The sequence below is a fragment of the Grampus griseus genome, assembly GCF_964374135.1.
Source record: "Grampus griseus genome assembly, chromosome: 12".
NCBI lineage: Eukaryota > Metazoa > Chordata > Mammalia > Artiodactyla > Delphinidae > Grampus > Grampus griseus.
The window spans coordinates 69,347,252-69,365,834 of NC_139006.1; the positions used below are offsets into that span (position 1 = coordinate 69,347,252).

The 18,583-nt window shown below is 40.6% G+C and overlaps 1 protein-coding gene across 1 annotated transcript; it reads left to right on the top strand.

The window, feature by feature from the left end:
• Positions 1-1,273: 1,273 nt before the first annotated feature.
• On the top strand, positions 1,274-14,696 carry LOC309830658 (uncharacterized protein; the record flags this gene model as incomplete). The annotated part of the gene is given in 13 exon segments (XM_082667302.1): positions 1,274-1,357; positions 4,162-4,204; positions 4,207-4,382; positions 4,870-5,024; positions 5,026-5,047; positions 6,633-6,756; positions 6,759-6,859; positions 7,708-7,842; positions 7,846-7,861; positions 9,137-9,246; positions 9,854-9,967; positions 11,399-11,545; positions 14,565-14,696. Coding segments are annotated over 13 exon segments (1,359 nt in total).
• Between the last annotated feature and the right edge of the window lie 3,887 nt (positions 14,697-18,583).

The window sequence follows — 18,583 nt, forward strand, 5'->3', positions numbered from 1 at the left end:
GCATCTTAGATTTGATGAGATATGTTAGGAAAGCCACAAAGTCACTCCCCATCACTTGAGCATAGATTAACCTTCAGCCTTGTCAGAGCTTGAGCTGCCTGACCCAGATAGAATCTATATTTTTACCACATGGTCTGTTACTAAACTACTTACAGACAAGTCAGAAATATGAAATAGAATGTAACTGACTAAGTGTGTCTACCAAGTGAAACAGTGTTGGGACTCGAAGACTTAGCTCAAAATTATGGTTTCAGAGAGGGCTTGCCTTTTCTTCCTATCTCAAACACAATTATTCTTTCTGTGCTCACAAGATCTTGTACATACTTCTATCAGAACACAGCACATTTTTGGGGGAAATTATTTGCTTTCTTTTCCATTTTTCCTACTAGATTATAAGGTAATAAAAGGCTTCGTAATGTGTAGAGTGGTATACAGCCCAGAATAGAGTAGGCATTCAACCATGTTTATGGAAGGAATAAAGGTAGGAAGATAGAAAGGAAAAGAGGATGGGTGACTGTTTTGTGGATTACAGTAGTAGTTTTTAGCTTACTCAGGCCACAGCTCATCACCAGGAAAGCTGATGCAAGATGAATTTTAAATGAAGATTTAACTTTCAGGTAACAAAATTATCTAATAAGTAAACCACACAGAAAAATCAGTCACATTATCTAGAGGCAGGACTGATTTGGGTGATAAAATGTTATGCTAGACTGAGCACCCACCATCAAACTCTGCAGAGAACCAATGCCATGGAAGAATCTTTTGATAAAGGGTGCTTTGCTTCTACACTAAAACTAGTTGTGTGATTTCGGGCAGGTATCGCACCTCTTCATGCCTCAGGTTCCTAATTTACAAAATGGGAATAATCATCATAGTACCTGACAGGGTTGCTGTAAGAATTAAATCCCATGATGTGTGGAAAGCACTTAGTACTGTGCCTGGTACTTTGTTGAAGGGAGGAAATAAATGTTAGTTAGCTATTGTTGTTATTATCTGTGTATGTGCCATCAGTGAGCAAAGAGTTGGGGACCAAAAGAAGTGTTTTGTCGGTCTCTAATTTGGCAATGCTTTCAACGGTTTTTTTTTTTTTTTCAACTGAGATTATTGTTTAAGAAACAACTTCCTTGTTTCATTTCCTTAACTTTCAGCTCTATATATGCACTTCCTTCCTTAAGAATTATCATTCTTCTCCTCTCAGGAATCTCTCCATTTGCTAAAGCTACATCCCTCCCCCGTTTTTCTTTTTCAGTGAATTGCTTGCCCATCTATGCCAATGGACAACTTAGCATTTGAAATGCATGAAGATGCAAAGCAGAATATTGTGTCTGGGGGGAAGATGAATACCATATCCAGAATGGTAAGAATGTAAATGGGGACTTAAGTCTTGAGATTAGTTCCCCCCATAACCTTTATGCAGAGCTCAGGAAACAGTCCCTCTTTAGACCAGCTCTCTTCAAGTGACCTTCTTCAGAAAGGTAGCATCTCCTGCTCTGAATATCTCCTGACTTGCCATCTCTCATAAACTCTTAACTCCTTTAGCTACTTAATGGCCCAGCTTTCTATGAATTGTTTACCATGTTTCTATGAATTGTTACCATGTTTACATGTTTACCATGTTGTTCATGGCATTAATGAGTTGTTTATTGTTCAATATATTACCCTTATACAATGTTAAATTGAATATGTTGGTAAATGATTGTGTTATACAAAATGTACCATTTAAGAATTGATAATTTTTAAAATTTTTATACAGTTTTTAAAGATTACTCTCCATTTAGTTATTACAAAATATTGGCTGTATTCCCTGTATTGTACAGTACATCCTTGTAGTCTATCTTACACCCAATAGTTTGTACCTCCCACTGCCCCACCCTACCTTGCCCCTCCCCCCCCCACACACTGGTAACCACTAGTTTGTTCTCTATATCTGTGAGTCTGCTTCTTTTTTGTTATGTTGACTAGTTTGTTGTATTTTTTAGATTCTACATATAAGTAATATCATACAGTATTTGTCTTTGTCAGACTTATTTCACTTAGCAATAATGCCCTCCAAGTCCAACCATGTTGCTACAAATGGCAAGATTTTATTCCTTTTTATGGTTGAGTAGTATTCCATTGTATATATACCACCTCTTCTTTATCCATTCATCTGTTGATGGACACTTCCATATCTTGGAAATTGTAAATAATGCTGCTGTGAACACTGGGGTGCATGTACCTCTTTGAATAAGTGTGTTTTTTTAAAATTATTATGTACCTAGGAGTAGAATTGCCAGGTCATATGGTAGTTATATCTCTAGTTTTTCTGAGAAACCTCCATACTTCCACAGTGGCTGCACCAGTTTACATTCCCACCAACCTTCCCTTTTCTCCACATCCTCACCAACATTTGTTATTTGTGTTCTTTTGAATATTTAAGGATGTTAAAGTAAGAATGTCTGTTAGAATTATTAGTGATCAAAGATTTGCTTGCTCAGGGAGAAAGACCAGTGGAAGAGGAGTCCTGGACATCATTGCTTATAAAGGTCATTTTAGCGGTCAGAGGAGTGAGGGCAAATTGGTCCAAAGGTTAGGGTGTGTATTTTCTTGGCAGCTTTCAGTAATGTGGATTGTAACTCAGAAATAATACTGCTGTTTATAGCATATATTTGTGATATGAAACCAGGAAATAGTAACATAGAAATACATGGAAATATTGTGACTTGGAGATGGGTGGTGACTTGGAAGCTCATTTAGGTAATACACAGGAGGAAGGGAATTTAATGAAGCTATTTAATGAAGGAGGGAGGGGGAGAGAGAGACAGAGACCTGTCAGGCCCATTGACTACTGATATGTTGCTTATTCCCATGCATGTAGCTGTACATGTAAATGCATTTGTACATTCTGGAACCAAAAAGTTCTTAGAAAATACTACTTATAACCTCTGATTTTCAGGTGAAGAAACTGGTAAATAGGGGCTAACTGACTGACTTGGAATGCATTTCATATACAAACTTAGCTGGGTACTTAATTTTCTAGTATTATTCTGTGCCCCAGCTCCTTGTATTTTTATTTTTATCCTTGTTTATTTGGATGTCATCTGGGTATACGGGGTGTGTGTGAGTGTGGGGCTGTGCCCCGCAGCCTGCAGTCCTTGCACTTGCCCAGCTGCTAGACTGAAGAGAGAGCCTGAGTCAGCGGCAGAGACATCAGTGATTCACCGGACACGGAATCTTACAAGTCAGAGGCCGAGGTCCTGGAGTGACACCCACCGTGTACGGGCAGGCAGGCAGGACAAGACAGCAATCTTCCCTGCGTAGGGGAGGAAGAGGCTATCAATTATAGGGGGCATGACATCAAAAGGGCTCCTTGGTTGCCGGGGGGACTGTGGAACACATCTCCGCACAGCTCTCTGGGTTAGCAGCCAACGCAAGTGCCTGGTTTCCTGTTGATGACTGAACATACTGGAGCTGGTCTGGTCCCAGGGCTAGAACAATGGTTAGCGGCGGTGGCTGTGGGGGCAGCGATCAGGCAGGTGGTTACTGATTAAACTTTCCGCTTAGGAGGGAAGGCAGTCATGTGCATAAGTAAGCATGAGGCAGGGCTGGGGAGGGGGGCAGGGGGTGTACAGGGAGCAAGAGAGCAGCCGTCTTATGGGGCCTGACCATACTGTGAGTGTACGTATGTGTGTATTTATTTACACATGTAGTATTTTTTTTAAAGCACATTCTCTGCATTCAAAGACCTTATTCTTTTTTTTTAATTAATTAATTTATTTATTTTTGCTGTGTTGGGTCTTCGTTTCTGTGCGAGGGCTTTCTCTAGTTGTGGCAAGTGGGGGCCACTCTTCATCACGGTGCGCGGGCCTCTCACTATCGCGGCCTGTCTTGTTGGGGAGCACAGACTCCAGACGTGCGGCCTCAGTACTTGTGGCTCATGGGCCTAGTCGCTCTGCGGCATGCGGGATCCTCCCAGACCAGGGCTCGAACCCGTGTCCCCTGCATTAGCAGGCAGACTCTCAACCACTGCACCACCAGGGAAGCCCCACATGTAGTATTTTACTCAGTATGTTTATCCCACAAATGCATTTTTTTAAATAAAGAGAAAATAAACCAAATTGAGAAAGGCAGTATTTCTCATGCGTCAAGAGTAGAGAATAATGGCTTCATAATTTCTCCTAGGAAAAGAAGAGGCAGTGGTCACTGACGAGCATTTTCCTGGTGTGTCTCTCGGCTGCACCATTACCACTGCATCTGGAGTCCTGATTCTCTCCTTGGTTTATGTTAACAACTCTCAGCCCCATTCAGAACCTGGAGCCCAGCCTCTGCAAACAGCAATTCCCATGGTGCAAAAGGGTGTTGATCCAAAATTCAAGTTTCTTAATCATTTACCTAAATCCAACGTATGGATCACACGTATTAGGAAAAAGAATCATCTATTATAAATGGTGATTCCAGAACAAAGTTTCCATTGCTTGTTTTCTAAGCTTTGTTCTCTCGTCATTGGAAGGAAGCAGCTGTGGGCTGTTTGGAGGAAATGAAGTGAGGGATAGAGAAGGGGGAAAGTTGGGTGGATATTGGCTCCAGGCAGAATTTTTCTTTAGTAGATAGTTCTATGTTTGACTGGAGGGGAGAAGTGCAGGACAGCCCTGTTCTCTTGCCAAGACAGGTGTTCTTTTTTATGTCAAACAGAGACTGATAGCACTGCATGTACCACGTTGTCTCCCGGAGTCTTGCAGACCTATTCTTTCTCTTCCTTTTGGGGGCTCCAGTACTCGCCACACCACCTTGCCTTTTCCCTTGTGCTTCCCGCTTACCCCATAGGCCATGGTGGCCTCACGTTCCTCAGGAGGTGGCCTCCGTGCTGCTGATTTGCTTATGGCTTTTCAGGTGTTTGAGTTCCCCGGTGGTGCAATCCAGTGGGCCTGGTATAGGAACAATGCTGAAGACTATCTCAGCATTGAAGAAGACGCCTTTGGCAGCAGCTTGAACAGTCAGAGCTCACAGATGACTCTGGGGACCCTGAGAATAAAAAGCAATGGCCTCTGAACACGGCTGTCTTGTACAGGTATCACCAGTTTGCCCACGTTCTGCCCTTAAGCATTTGTGCTGTGTGTCCTCAGGCTGTTATTTAGGTTGTTGCAAAACCTACTTAAATAAGTGGTAGACCACATCCAGGCTTTGGCTGTGTACTCAATTAGATTAGTTATCAGTGCCTTGAAGCATTAACCTGTTTGTTTTAATTATTCTTGGCATCACTTTGAACTTCTTTCTTCAGTATGAAATCATTTTTCATACATTGTTAAGCTAAGATCACTGTTCCATCTTTTTTTATATATAAATTAATTAATTAATTAATTAATTTTATTTATTTATTTTTGGCTGTGTTGGATCTTCGTTGCTGTGCGTGGGCTTTCTCTAGTTGCGGCGAGCAGGGGCTACTCTTCGTTGTGGTGCACGGGCTTCTCATAATGGTGGCTTCTCTTGTTGCGGAGCCTGGGCTCTAGGCGCACGGGCTTCAGTAGTTGTGGCTCTTGGGCTCTAGAGTGCAGGCTCAGTAGTTGTGGTGCACGGGCTTAGTTGTTCTGTGGCCTGTGGGATCTTCCTGGACCGGGGATCGAACCCGTGTCCCCTGCATTGGCAGGCGGATTCTTAACCACTGTGCCACCAGGGAAATCCCCACTGTTCCGTCCGTTGAGCCAAAGCTAAAACTGGTAGCTGTGATCTAATGATCAAAGAAACTACAGCTTCCCTCTAAGGAATAAAGCAGTGACTGTAATAACAAACTGGTTTGCTGATTTTCAGCCTGGAGTCTCTGAGATCAGCCAGTTGGATGCCCTTTTGTGGTTTAGACCTTTAAGAATTCTTTGGAAGTGAAATTAGTGTGCTTACTTGAATTTCAAATAAGTCATTAATTCTGAAATGTATTTATGGCTTCTGTATTCCAGACCCTGGGGAAGCTGAAGTGACTAAGCTCTCATAGAACTTTCAGAGTTTGGTCTTACCCTGATGATCTTATTAATAGATCAGCCAGTTTTTTGTGTGTGACATATTTCTGTTGTTGTTAATAAAACTCCTTTTTTATACTTGGACAATTCACTTGATTTTAGAATTTACAGCAAGAAGAGAGATTAGAACTTTATCTATATGAGAGTAAACCCTTCTTAGAAGAATACCTGGACACACAGTAAAGCACTATGTTATTACTATTATTATTATCAAAATTATATGCAGACTTTTTCTTATCTGGAAAATACATATGCCTCTGTATGCATACACACAAACACATGCAAGCACACACATGCATGTGCATACACATGTGCCTGCAGTCTTTTCAGACTATCAAACTAGCATGAACTTAGAGCTCTGAATGCTCAGTGGGGGTGGTATTGCCCAAAAGGGGGCAAAAACTGGTTGTTAGCAGGGTAAAAATATTACTCTTTTTGTGTATGAAGCATAGATGTACATGTAGTACACGAGCAGTATGTGTATACAGTATACAGATCTGTAGCACCTCTGTAGTGTTAACATTTCACAGGGTGGTGATTAGAAAAAAAAGTCTAACATGGTACCTTAGAAGGGAGGTAATGAAAAAAGGTTGAGGAGCATCGCTCTAAAGTAGTGTTGGGTGAGCTCTTCCGTTTATGTTTCAGGGGACAGCGTGGATTGGGGCGGTTGATGGTGCTGTCGTTACCACGTACAGTGTTACAGCTGGCCAAGTGAACTTCTTCCCTAAAAACACAGTACACTGGATAGAGAATGTGGGGAGTGAAGACTGCTTTTCTTGCTCTTCTTTTCTACACATCATGAACTTCAAACCCTGGAAGCTGATGATGTAATTTTTTCTGTACCTGAGGGCATTGCTTCCAGGTCACTTGAGGTCTGTACCACTGCTGAGAGCAAATCCCATGAGGGTACAAAGAGGGCATGAGCATTCGGGTTTCTAAGGTAGCAGTCAACAAAGTGACATTGGGGTAATGGGCTCAAGAGCATTGAAGTTGAATTGCTCTTTATTTTCCCTTACGAAGGCCTGCTGTAGGAGCTACTGTATAGTGAATTGGTAGAAAGGTTACGATATAGTTAATAAAAATTACTATAATTTTCATCTCTGAAAAGCCATTTGCTCATCCAGGGATAACTTCGCTACAGATAATGTAATTGTGTTTTCCTAATCTAATGCAGAGTTTCCCACAGTTTTCCTGAGGAACGGCTGCTTTTCTCTTTCTGATCTCTTTCAGTAGTTATACTGTCACTGGAGGGATTGCTGATAATGCTGGGTATAGAGGGTCAGATGTGGATGCTGACAGTGCAAATGGGTGAACAGAATTGGTGATGGCCCATGAGTGGTACCTGGAAGGGGTTCTGTGGTAAATTAGGAATCTAAATAATAAGATTTTGAGATTTATCTTGCAGCAGATCCTGCTCTAATGTTATAGGGAGAAGTAGAAGAAATGAGTCATTAGTGAGAGTGTTGGTAAGCATGGGAACCAGTGTATATTTTTGCAGGCGTTTATATTGACCATAAAATACTAATGCCCATACATTGAATACTTGGAAGATTTTCATAAAGATCACAAGTCTTAGGCTAATCGAGGTCAGCTCTTTTGACTGGGCCACTGAAAACCACACTGGTGCCAATGCTGCCCTATCCTCAGCTACCGCCCCTTCTATTGTTAAAATTTGTAGAATGTTTCACAAATACCTTATATGGTCTCTTATGTGTTTCAGCCTGAAGGTGGAATTAGTTTCATTAGAACATTCCATAAGCAAAAAGAGGATGAGGGGGTCAGTCTTCCTCCCAGCTTGGCAGAACTGGTTGTGAATGCTGATTACTCCCAGTCTCCAGATAGCCTTGTGTGGAGATAATTGTATGACCTGAAAGGTATAGTATGTTATTTTGTGAAGCCTTTTTAGTTAAGTATTTATATATATGATTATATAGGTGTATTGGATTGAGATGTAATGTGTTTTTTACAGTGGGTCACAGTCAAGAGAAGTTTGAAAAGACACATTTCTCAACAGAGTAGGAAATGTGAGAAAAGGCCTGGAAACAAAAGAAAATGTGCAAAAAAAATTCAGAGTGTGAGGGGGGTGTGCTGGGGCTGGGGAATGCTGTAGGAGAAGAGGCTTATGAGAGAGGAGAGGCCAATCATGTAGCAATTAAGGGGCTTTAAATAGGAGAGTGACACAATGAGGTTTTTAATTATTTTATTTTATTGAGGTATAATTGACATACAACACTATGTTAGTTTCAGGTATACAACACAATGATTCAATATTTGTATATATTGTGAAATGATCACCACAATAAGTCTAGTTAACATCCGTCACTATACATAGTTACAGAGTTTTTCCTTGTCATGGGAACTTACAAGATCTTAGCAACTTTAAAGTATGCAATACAGTATTACTAACTATAGCCGCCATGCTCCACATTACATGCCCATGATGTGTTTATTTTGTAACTGGAAGTTTGTGTCTCTTGACTTCCTTCAACCATTTCACCCACCCCCACCCCCACCACTGGCAGCTATCACTCTGTTCTCTGTATCTGTGAGCTTGGGCACTTAGGTTGTTTCCGTATCTTGGCTATGGTAAATAATGCTGCGATGAACATGGGGTGCATATATCTTTTTGAGTTGGTGTTAGTTTTGTTTTTTGAAGTGATGACCAGTCCAGCTGGATTGTGGAGAATAATTGGAAGTGGCCAGGTGAGAGGCAGGGTGATGAGTCAGGGGGCTCCTGCAGTCCCTCCAGTAGGGGATGATGGTGGCCTGCACTATGTGAGAGGGAAAGAATTGTTGGGAAGCAGAGAATTTAGAGACGCAGGACTGACAGGGCTTCGTTGACGGATTGAGGGGAGAGGTAGGGATTGGTATTTAGGATGACTCTCACGTTTTCCAGCCAGGTCCCCCGACTTGAATGTCTGTCTTAAAGAGGTCACTCTATGTTAGAAATTTCAAGAGAGTTTGGGAAGTTAGGATAGTATCTGACAGTATCAGATCAATATCTTGGGGGAACATAGGATGTGGTATTGGCAATTCCTACCACATAAACGTTCTGTGTCTATAGAAGGGCTATGTACCTTACTAGAACTGCATTTGACATTTTGAAGTAGTTTTATCTTATTTTGTTTTTTAAACTTCATCTGATTGAGGTTCAAAAGAATATAAATTTCCAGGAGGAATAATACAATTGGCACAATATTGGAAAAACAAAAGTGAACTAAGCAACAATGAAAAAATTTTTGGTGAATTCCTGAATCAGGTAATTGAGAAAAATGTTTTGAAATTATTCAAATATTATTTATTTAATTATTATTAAAATGGATGAAATACGAGATTTAGATTGGATTCATCATTTTTCTAGACAAAGGATAAGGAAAGAGCTAGTCAAACACTGGTTGATTTGATCAATGCAAACTATTGATTGAGGCCTCATTGTGAATTTGGGAGCTTAACTTCTTGGCGTGGGTGGTTACATTAACAAAGGGACTGGATGCTCGTGAGATTTCTCTTTTCATTTCTCTTTTCATTTTCATTTGTTTTAAATGCTCAACTGGCTGTATTGCTTAATGACCAAGAGCACAGCTGTGGCATCAAATTCCCTGATTCAAATCCCAGTTCTGCCACTGGGTGACCCTAGTATACTCAACCAACCTAGAATTTAATTTCATCTCATAAGGTTGGTGGCAACCTTATAAGATTATTATAAAGGACAAGTGACATAATAAATGTAAAGAACATAAAAAATTGCATGTTCTCAGTGAGGGCTTCATAAATATTAGTTATTATTATGATTATATGAATTGTTAAGTTGCTGAGTTGAATGTTGGCTAAATAACTGGATTTCATTTTTCTTTTTCTTTCTTAAGCACAAAAATGCCCTCACTTTGAGTACACTCAAGATTTATAACAATGGATTAAGACAGCCACATTTTCATTTTAATGCAAATGAAATGGGATATGTAATAAGTGGATGTGCAAAGGTAATTCCTCTGTGAACAGGTTTCTTTTGAACTTTCCTTTTCAGTGCAGAAAGAAGCAAACAGGAGGTATTTCTTTGTTTTGGTTCAGTTGTTGGTAGCATAATAGGACTCTGTGCCAATGGCTTTCTGGGCCATTTCCACAGAGGATACCATGCAGGTCCTGCTAGGTAACTTCCAAGTTTGCTCTTAGCATGAGAAGGAGCTAAGAACATTTCAGAACTGATAAAGAGGTTTATCACTGATGGTGAGGGGCTGGAATACCTGCTTACATGTTCAGAGTTTTGCATTCTCAGGTAATGCAAGCATTTAATGTGCTCTACTTTGGGGACTGTGAAATTGGCTGTTTGCCTCTCAGTGAAAGATGAGTGGGGGGGTGGGGAGATGTGGAGCGCCAGCAGGGTGGCCACATATCCCCATTTATCCAGGATCCTTCTGACGCATACTTGTCATCTTGGTGAAGTTATTAACATCACCCCCTTTGATTCTTTGGAAAAACCACACGAAGTAGCATGTTACTACAGGGCTCCTGGGGAGATCTACAGGTAAAATGGGCTTCTCTAGCTTGTACCTGAATCAGTCTTGACAGAAAGAATCAGAACAGACTGAAATTCACCTTTTATGTCACCCATAGCAAAAGTTTTATGTTTTTAGAAGTGAAAGCTTTAATAAATTGGAAAAGGGCATTGTCATCTTCCACAGATTTAATTTCAAGGATCGGATTTTATTGTTGGTGTGCTTCGTGCTCATCTGTGTGCGTTTGTGTGCACATTCAGTCTCGAACTCTTTTTTAGAAGACCATTAGGATGCTGCTCTCCCAGAAGGCTGAATTTTCCCAAGCAAGTAGAAAGGCGGGCGTAGAGGTGGTAAAACACTGCAATTTAAATCCTCTGCCTAATTAGGGAATGTCACTGATAACCCTTAATTAGAACATGGTGATTAATGCTCTTTTTGCATGATGTTCTACACTACTGAATTCACTAATGCATTTTGAGGGACATTTACTTTAAATAGAGCATCTTTTAATTTTTGTGGGATTTTGTCTCAGAAACAGGAGAGTTAATGTGCAGGATTGCCTCTTTTCTGCTATTTACCCTCTCTGCGAAGTCCCTTTATAACCATATGCTTTTATCCATCTGTTCTTCACTATGAATACCTAGCCTTAATGAATATTTGATTTTATTTGCTTAACTTCAGCATAGTTTTTTTTTTTTTTGCGGTACGCGGGCCTCTCACTGTTGTGGCCTCTCCCATTGCGGAGCACAGGCTCCGGACGCACAGACTCAGCGGCCATGGCTCACGGGCCCAGCCGCTCCACGGCATGTGGGATCTTCCCAGACTGGGGCACGCACCCGTGTCCCCTGCATCGGCAGGCGGACTCTCAACCACTGCGCCACCAGGAAAGCCCTCAGCATAGTTTTTTCCCCACCTTAGGTGGGCATTATCAATGCTCAGTGTACCATAGAGTTCAGCGTTCACATTGGAGATGTGATATTTTTCCCCACTGGAACCCAGCATTACGTTAAGAGTACATGCGATAAGGAATTGCTTCTCGTTCTTGCCTTCAGCACTGGAGACCAGGTGAGAATAAGCCAGTTCAAAAGAGATTGCTGAGTGCCAGTGATGTGCAGAATACTCTGCTAAGCAATGTATCTGCATCATAGGGGGCCCTCAGTATATGTGTGTTGAATAAATGATTGAACTGGCTGAACGAATGTGTGAAGAGAAGAATCAAATAATCTTTTCATTCAGTTATAAAGAGATCCAATACATCACATTCCCTCTTAATTCCCCCAATTCTCAACCAGCTGAGAAAAAAGACCAAAGAGCAGTATATAGAGATCCAGGAAATCATTTCTATTACTAATCAAGCAGGTATTTAAGAGAATATGATTAATATCTGTGGGCAAGTGGGTTTCCCAATATCTATCTCCAGAATTGGGCTGGCCTTCCGACATTGAGGTGGGCCCTTGTACTACCTTACATCGTAGAGAAGCAGAGCATGATTTTTGAAGCTTTGCCAGTTCCCAGACAGAGAGGGAGAAGCTGAAGTGAGCATGGCTAGTTTATTCTTCTGGAATTTACTTGGCAGAGAGAGGAAAAGAAGAGTCTCTTGTGTATGAAAAGAGACTTTAGGAGACGTGAAGTAACATTGAGTATGATTGAGCAGTGCTACCAAGAAGGAGTAGCATTCCTTCCCATCGTTCTTTGTTTTAAGCAAATCTGATATATCATGATCTGCAGTATAAAACATACATTAAGAGGAATTGTTTATTGTATTACATAGTTGTTTGCTTTTAAAAATTCACCCCAGTGTTCCTTAATTAGATGAATAATGTGTTTGAAAAACAAGAATAAATAGTGGAATTTAGATTTTTGAACAGTCCTTAGGACTAGGTTCCCTGCTGAGACTGGGTGAGAATTATAAGAGTCTGGGTATTCCTGGGGCAAATCCAGGAACAGACAGACATTCCTCTTGGCCATGGTTCTTCCTACATGGAGACCCAACAAGATCTCCAGGGGAGAGCACAGCATGAATTCAGCAGTATCATCTACAGAACCTACGCCATCCTGCTCAGTGGTGCTTATTTCCCATGATGACACTTTCCTTCTTTGAGGGACACTGGAAAATTCCAGCATCTGCTTCTCTGGGTCTCTAAACCTTCCTGGGGTTGCCTGGGATGAGGTTTGTGAAGAGCTCTGTGAGGAGGAGATGCAATGGAAAGCTAGCTGTAGACTCTCGGGGGGAAGAGGATTCCAGTGTCCCCTGCTTTTGGTGTGGGGCTCACCACTACTGCCACCCCCTTGGTCATCATTCTCTGCAGCTGTTATAAGAACAAATCATGAAGCAAAACGAAATCCAATCAGATATAAATAGGAAAAGAAGGGAAAAACTCATTAAAACAGCAAGTTAGAGTTAAAAAAATTAAGATCAAGAAAAGGGAATTTTAAAAATTAATTAAAGACTAATGTGACGTGAAAGGCTAATACCAACAAATTAAAACTTAAAAATATGAAAGAAGGATAAAAATAACAATTGAAAATTATTAAATACAAGTTAAGAATTAAAGAATATAAATCTTTTGAAAAGAGAATAGAAGTAGAGGGTTTCTTTCTTTCTTTTTTTTTTTTTTAATGAAAAGAAGCAATTTAAGGGAGTGATCCACAGCAGGGAAGGAAAAAATGAATCAGAATTTTGGGTAGAAGGAATTTTTTTTACATCTACCCCCACCGCCAAGAATGTCTGATATGCATCTTGAGGGAGCATAACCCCAACTAACCCATTAGAAGGGGTATTAGGGGTGTTTCTAACGGGGATTTATTTTGCATAGGGGTATGAAGGGAAAGAGAAAGGAGGAAGAATAAGAGAGAGGCTGAGAGACAGAAACACATGCCTAGAAAGAAACACAGAATGAGACATAGGGACACAGAGAGAGACATACATGCCCAGAGACACACAGAGATAGAGACATACAGAGAGAGAGACAGACAGACAGAGATCTACAAAGAGAATGACACAAACACAGAGAAAAAGAGAGAAACAACACAGATACACAAAAAGAAGGAGACATACAGACATAGACACAGAGAGGGACAGAGACACAGAAGGAGAGACACACAGATACACACATACCCAGACACAGACCTATACACAGAGGGGCAGGGAAAGGCAGACATACCTAGAGACACACACGCACGAAGAGTTAGGAGAGAGATTCAGAGACAGATAAGCTCAGAGACACACACAGACACAGAGAGAGACAGAAACAGAGACACAGAGAGACCCACATACATGCAGAAATTGAGAGGCTGGCTGAGAAGAGAGGTAGTGTCAAGGGGGAGGGGTGCAGAAAGGACAGTAAGATCGTGATAGAGAGAGGGCACAAGGACAGACAGAGTCAGAGCCAGCCAACTGGACAGCCAGGCCAGTTAAGCAGAGGTGAACTACTGTCTCTGGCTGTGCAGGAGGAGGACTACTTACCTGGCAGCCAGGTAGCCTCCATCAGGTGCCTGTGGGCATGGAGCTCTGAGGGGCCCTTTTGCCACTAGTCCCTGCTTACAAGTAGACAAAAGGTCCTGCTCCCTCTTTAAAGAGAACTACCTCCCCGTGGGATGGAGGTCCCTTCTAAAGAAAGCTTCAGGGCTTCCCTGGTGGTGCAGTGGTTGCGGGTCCGCCTACCGATGCAGGGGACACGGGTTCGTGCCCCGGTCCGGGAAGATCCCACATGCCACGGAGCGGCTGGGCCCGTGAGCCATGGCCGCTGAGCCTGCGCGTCCGGAGCCTGTGCTCCGCAACGGGAGAGGCCACAACAGTGAGAGGCCCGCGTACCGCAAAAAAAAAATAAATAAATAAAAAAAGCTTCAGATGCCTCAGCATCTCTAGCTATCAGTCAGACTTTCCTTATTCCCAGAGTTGAAATGGTGAGCTCCCCATGGCAAGAGAAGACAAGTATACAAGGGGACCGTTCGCAGGATTTCATAGCTCCTAATGTTACACAGCTATACCTACAGTCTTGAAAATGCCTTGATGGCTGTAAGATCTTTGTAGGAACCTGAGTAATTTGGTGCTGATACATCTTCTTTTTGTTTCCACTGTCAGTTGCAAACCCTTGACATGGACGATTATCTCCAGGCCACAGCAGACCACATCCTGGCCCAGCTTTTCTTCAAGCAAAGTGAGTTTAAGAAGATCCCCAAATTCAAGGAAGACCAGGCAATCAACCTGCCTTAGATTTGCTGATGAGTTCATATCTATTCTTTGCTCTTCATATGTTATTCTTGCTGTTTTTAAAGAAGGTCCACTTGGCTAATGAGCTTGGAGCTCTTTACAGAGTGATATTGGGAAAGCAGGTGTGAAGCAGCCCTGTGGGCTCATTTAGCTGATAAGATCATAGTCAATTCATGCTAAGAGAACATTTCAGTGTACTCTGTGCAGATTATCTATGGAGGGGATCTGATAAATTAAATTAATATATTTTTGTATGGATTTTAGTCACATGTATATATTTGTTTATTTTCCTTTTGTTACTTCAAATTTATTACTCCAGAGGAAAATCTGTTTTTTTTGCACATCACTGAAACTTAGTGCCGTGCTTGTATTTTGGTTATATTCATCACTGTGGAAGGAAGTAGGGAGATCAGCTTATGTATGTTGTACATACGGAGGCACTGGAACCCGGGTACATCTAACTTTGTCTGGAGAGTTTAGTATAGAACCTTAGGTTAGCCATTCTCAACCCTTTTGTTGACATGAAGATACTTTTTATAAAGCCCCAAATTTCAAGGACTCAGTCATACGAGTAGTTGAATATTTATTGTATATTAGTGGAGAAAATACTTAATGACAAGCTAATTATGAATTCAATACTTTCTTTGAATGTATTTGGATTTTATTAATCACATCATGAACTATTTACATTTGAGGAGTAGTCATCCCTATGGTTGAGAAGCATGTGTTTTATTTAGTCTATTGGCTGGGTGTGTATATGAATTTGAGGACTACTTGTCATCACTTGAAAACTGGTAGAGGCTAGTGGTCTCTAAGTTGGGGGTCATTGTCTTAAGTAGAAAAGAATTTGTTCAGATCTAATCTGTGCTTCATTTTTGTTTACAATTTATTTTAATAGGTATTTGGTACCCCTGCATTTTGCTTGGGTATCACCATCAGTTCTGGGCCACCCTATATAAAACCCAGTCAGTACAGACACTTTTTAATGCCTTGAACCGCCACCCTCTTTCAGTTATATTTCCCTGACACATAATGGAATTTTTAGATATCTTAGGATGTTTGCTCTTAACCTAAAAATAAATCTGTATGTATTTCTCTCTCTCTCTGTCTCTCTCTCTCTTCTAGATAACTAGCTCTATTGACTATGTAGAAGACAATGAGAATTAGGAATGACTCACTTTTGGTGTGGGGAAGTAGCCATCTACATAACGTACATAATCAGGTCATAAAAGGCCTGTCATCCCTTGAAACCACCTTACTGTGTATTTACCTTATTGCCATTTTCCAGGAGAGCCAGCTGAGATCAGAGCTTGGTAGCAAAAGGAATTTTGTGGTGGTGGTATAGTTCTGAAGAGACCTTGTAGGGAATGCGTCCCCATCCAGGAGGAAGAATATGATGCAGGGAACGGCAGAGGACAATAGGTATATGAAAGGTGGATGTCCAGATAGAGGGGAATTGGTCATAAAAGGAAATGGCAATGTGTGTCAACATATTTTGTTTGCAAATTTTGTTTTACTTTGGAAATTTTTTAATATACTATGAACTGGTTCATAATCCCTTTTCTTGTATCAGGAAGTGTTATATTAGATTAGTATGTGGTCATTTAATAAAGATTTTGTGTATCTTTGCATATTATCTTCTCATTTAATTTTAAATGAAACCTGTTTTTATGGTTTTATGAATTTGAAGCATTATTGGATTCCCTCTATGCATCCTTGAAATATGATATATCATCATCTAAAGAAAATATGTTACAGTGTTGGAACTTTCTGGGTTTCCTGATAATAATATACTGGAAGCCTGACTTAGGTTTCCAGACTACTATGTATTTAAAAAAGAGAAAATGTTAAAAATAATCTAATGAAGACATGTCAATTGGAATATTGTTGGTATGTTATTTTATGGGTTTTTTTTTTTTCGGCTGCACCACTTGGCTTGTGGAATCTTATTACTTCCCTGACCAGGAATTGAACCCAGGGTCACAGCAGTGAAAGCACCAAGTCCTAACCACTGGACCACCAGGGAATTCCCCAGGACGGGGACTAGATAGATATGTTCTTAATTTTCACTTGGTTGCTCTAATCTCAGTCTTTTTCCCTCCTTGGAAAGCTGATTTCTAGTTTTCATACCATTTTATTCTTTAGTGTAACTTCATCCATTAATACTCAAGTGCTTTTAGGCTGTTTGGTATTTCTACTTTATTTATTACCAAATCAATAGATTGAAGAGTGAATTGCTCAATCAGACATTATTTGTCATCATTCAGGCAAAACCCAGACATTTAACTGAAAACCTCCTTTAAAACTGAACCTACCTTAACCACTTTATACGCACATTTGATTCATTTGAAATGGTATGAATTGTACATAAAAAGTTCTTAAATGTCAAAAAAAATCTTTAGAACTTTTTAACAGCAGCTTTGAATAACTGAATGGAATGAATGAATTAGACTAGAGGAACTACAAGGTTAGGTAAACACCACTGAATGTTCCTTATTGCTTCTAAATAGTGCAAGGTAGTATAAAAAGTTTCCTTGCTCACATTCTCATCCTTTCCTATGAAGAGTAATCAGGCTGCTTTTTATTGTCCAACCAATTTAGGAAAAGGAAAATGGTCACTTTTACTATGTAACTCGATTCCTAATGACCGTAATTTATCAACGGTTGAAAGTGATTTTCAGCTGTATAGCATTATTACTTTATTTTTTTTTAACATCTTTATTGGAGTATAATTGCTTTACAGTGCTATGTTAGTTTCTGCTGTATAACAAAGTGAATCAGCTATATGCATACGTATATCCCCATATCCCCTCCCTCTCATGTCTCCCTCCCGCCCTCCCTATCCCACCCCTCTAGGTGGTCACAAAGCACCGAGCTGATCTCCCTGTGCCATGCAACTGCTTCCCACTGGCTATCTATTTTATATTTGGTAGTGTATATACGTCCATGTTACTCTCTCACTTCGTCCCAGCTTACCCTTCCTCCTCCCCGTGTCCTCAAGTGCATTCTCTACGTCTGTGTCTTTTTTCCTGTCCTGCCCTTAGTTTCATCAGAACCTTTTTTTTTCTTTTAGATTCCATATATATGTGCTAGCATACAGTATTTGTTTTCCTCTTTCTGACTTACTTCACTCTGTATGACAGACTCTAGGTCCATCCACCTCACTACAAATAACTCAGTTTCGTTTCTTTTTATGGCTGAATAACATTCCATTGTCTATATGTGCCACATCTTCTTTATCCATTCATCTGTTGATGGACACTTAGGTTGCTTCCATGTCCTGGCTATTGTAAATAGAGCTGCAGTGAACATCGTGGTACATGACTCTTTTTGAATTATGGTTTTCTCAGGGTATATGCCCAGTAGTGGGATTGCTGGGTCGTATGGTAGTTCTATTCTTAGTTTTTTAAGGAGCCTCCATACTGTTTCCATAGCTCGATTCCTAATGACCATAATTTATCAATGGTTGAAAGTGATTTTCCACTGTATAGTATTATTAATTTTAAAAAAACGAAGAAAAGAAAGAAAGAAAGAAAAAAAAACGGCCACGGTGATTTAATGTTATAATTAGAAGTTACAAGTGGTGTTTCTTCATGCTCTGCACTCACCATAGCTTCGTGAAACTCATAGGTTCACTTTGGAACACTGTTCCTTTGAACAGAATAGTAAGATGCTGGAGAGTCCAGAAAAGAATAGCAATGCTAAAGAGATGAAAAACTGTGTTTTATTCACTGAACTTAAATTGGAACTGTTTGGAAAAAAGAAAGGATGACGTAGAACGATGAGGTTGTACAGCTGGTAGAGGCCACGTATCATGTGGTCTCAATGCTTTAACTTGCAGAAATACAAAGTGAGACCTGAGAAGGGTAAGCAAGCTACCCAGATTGCAA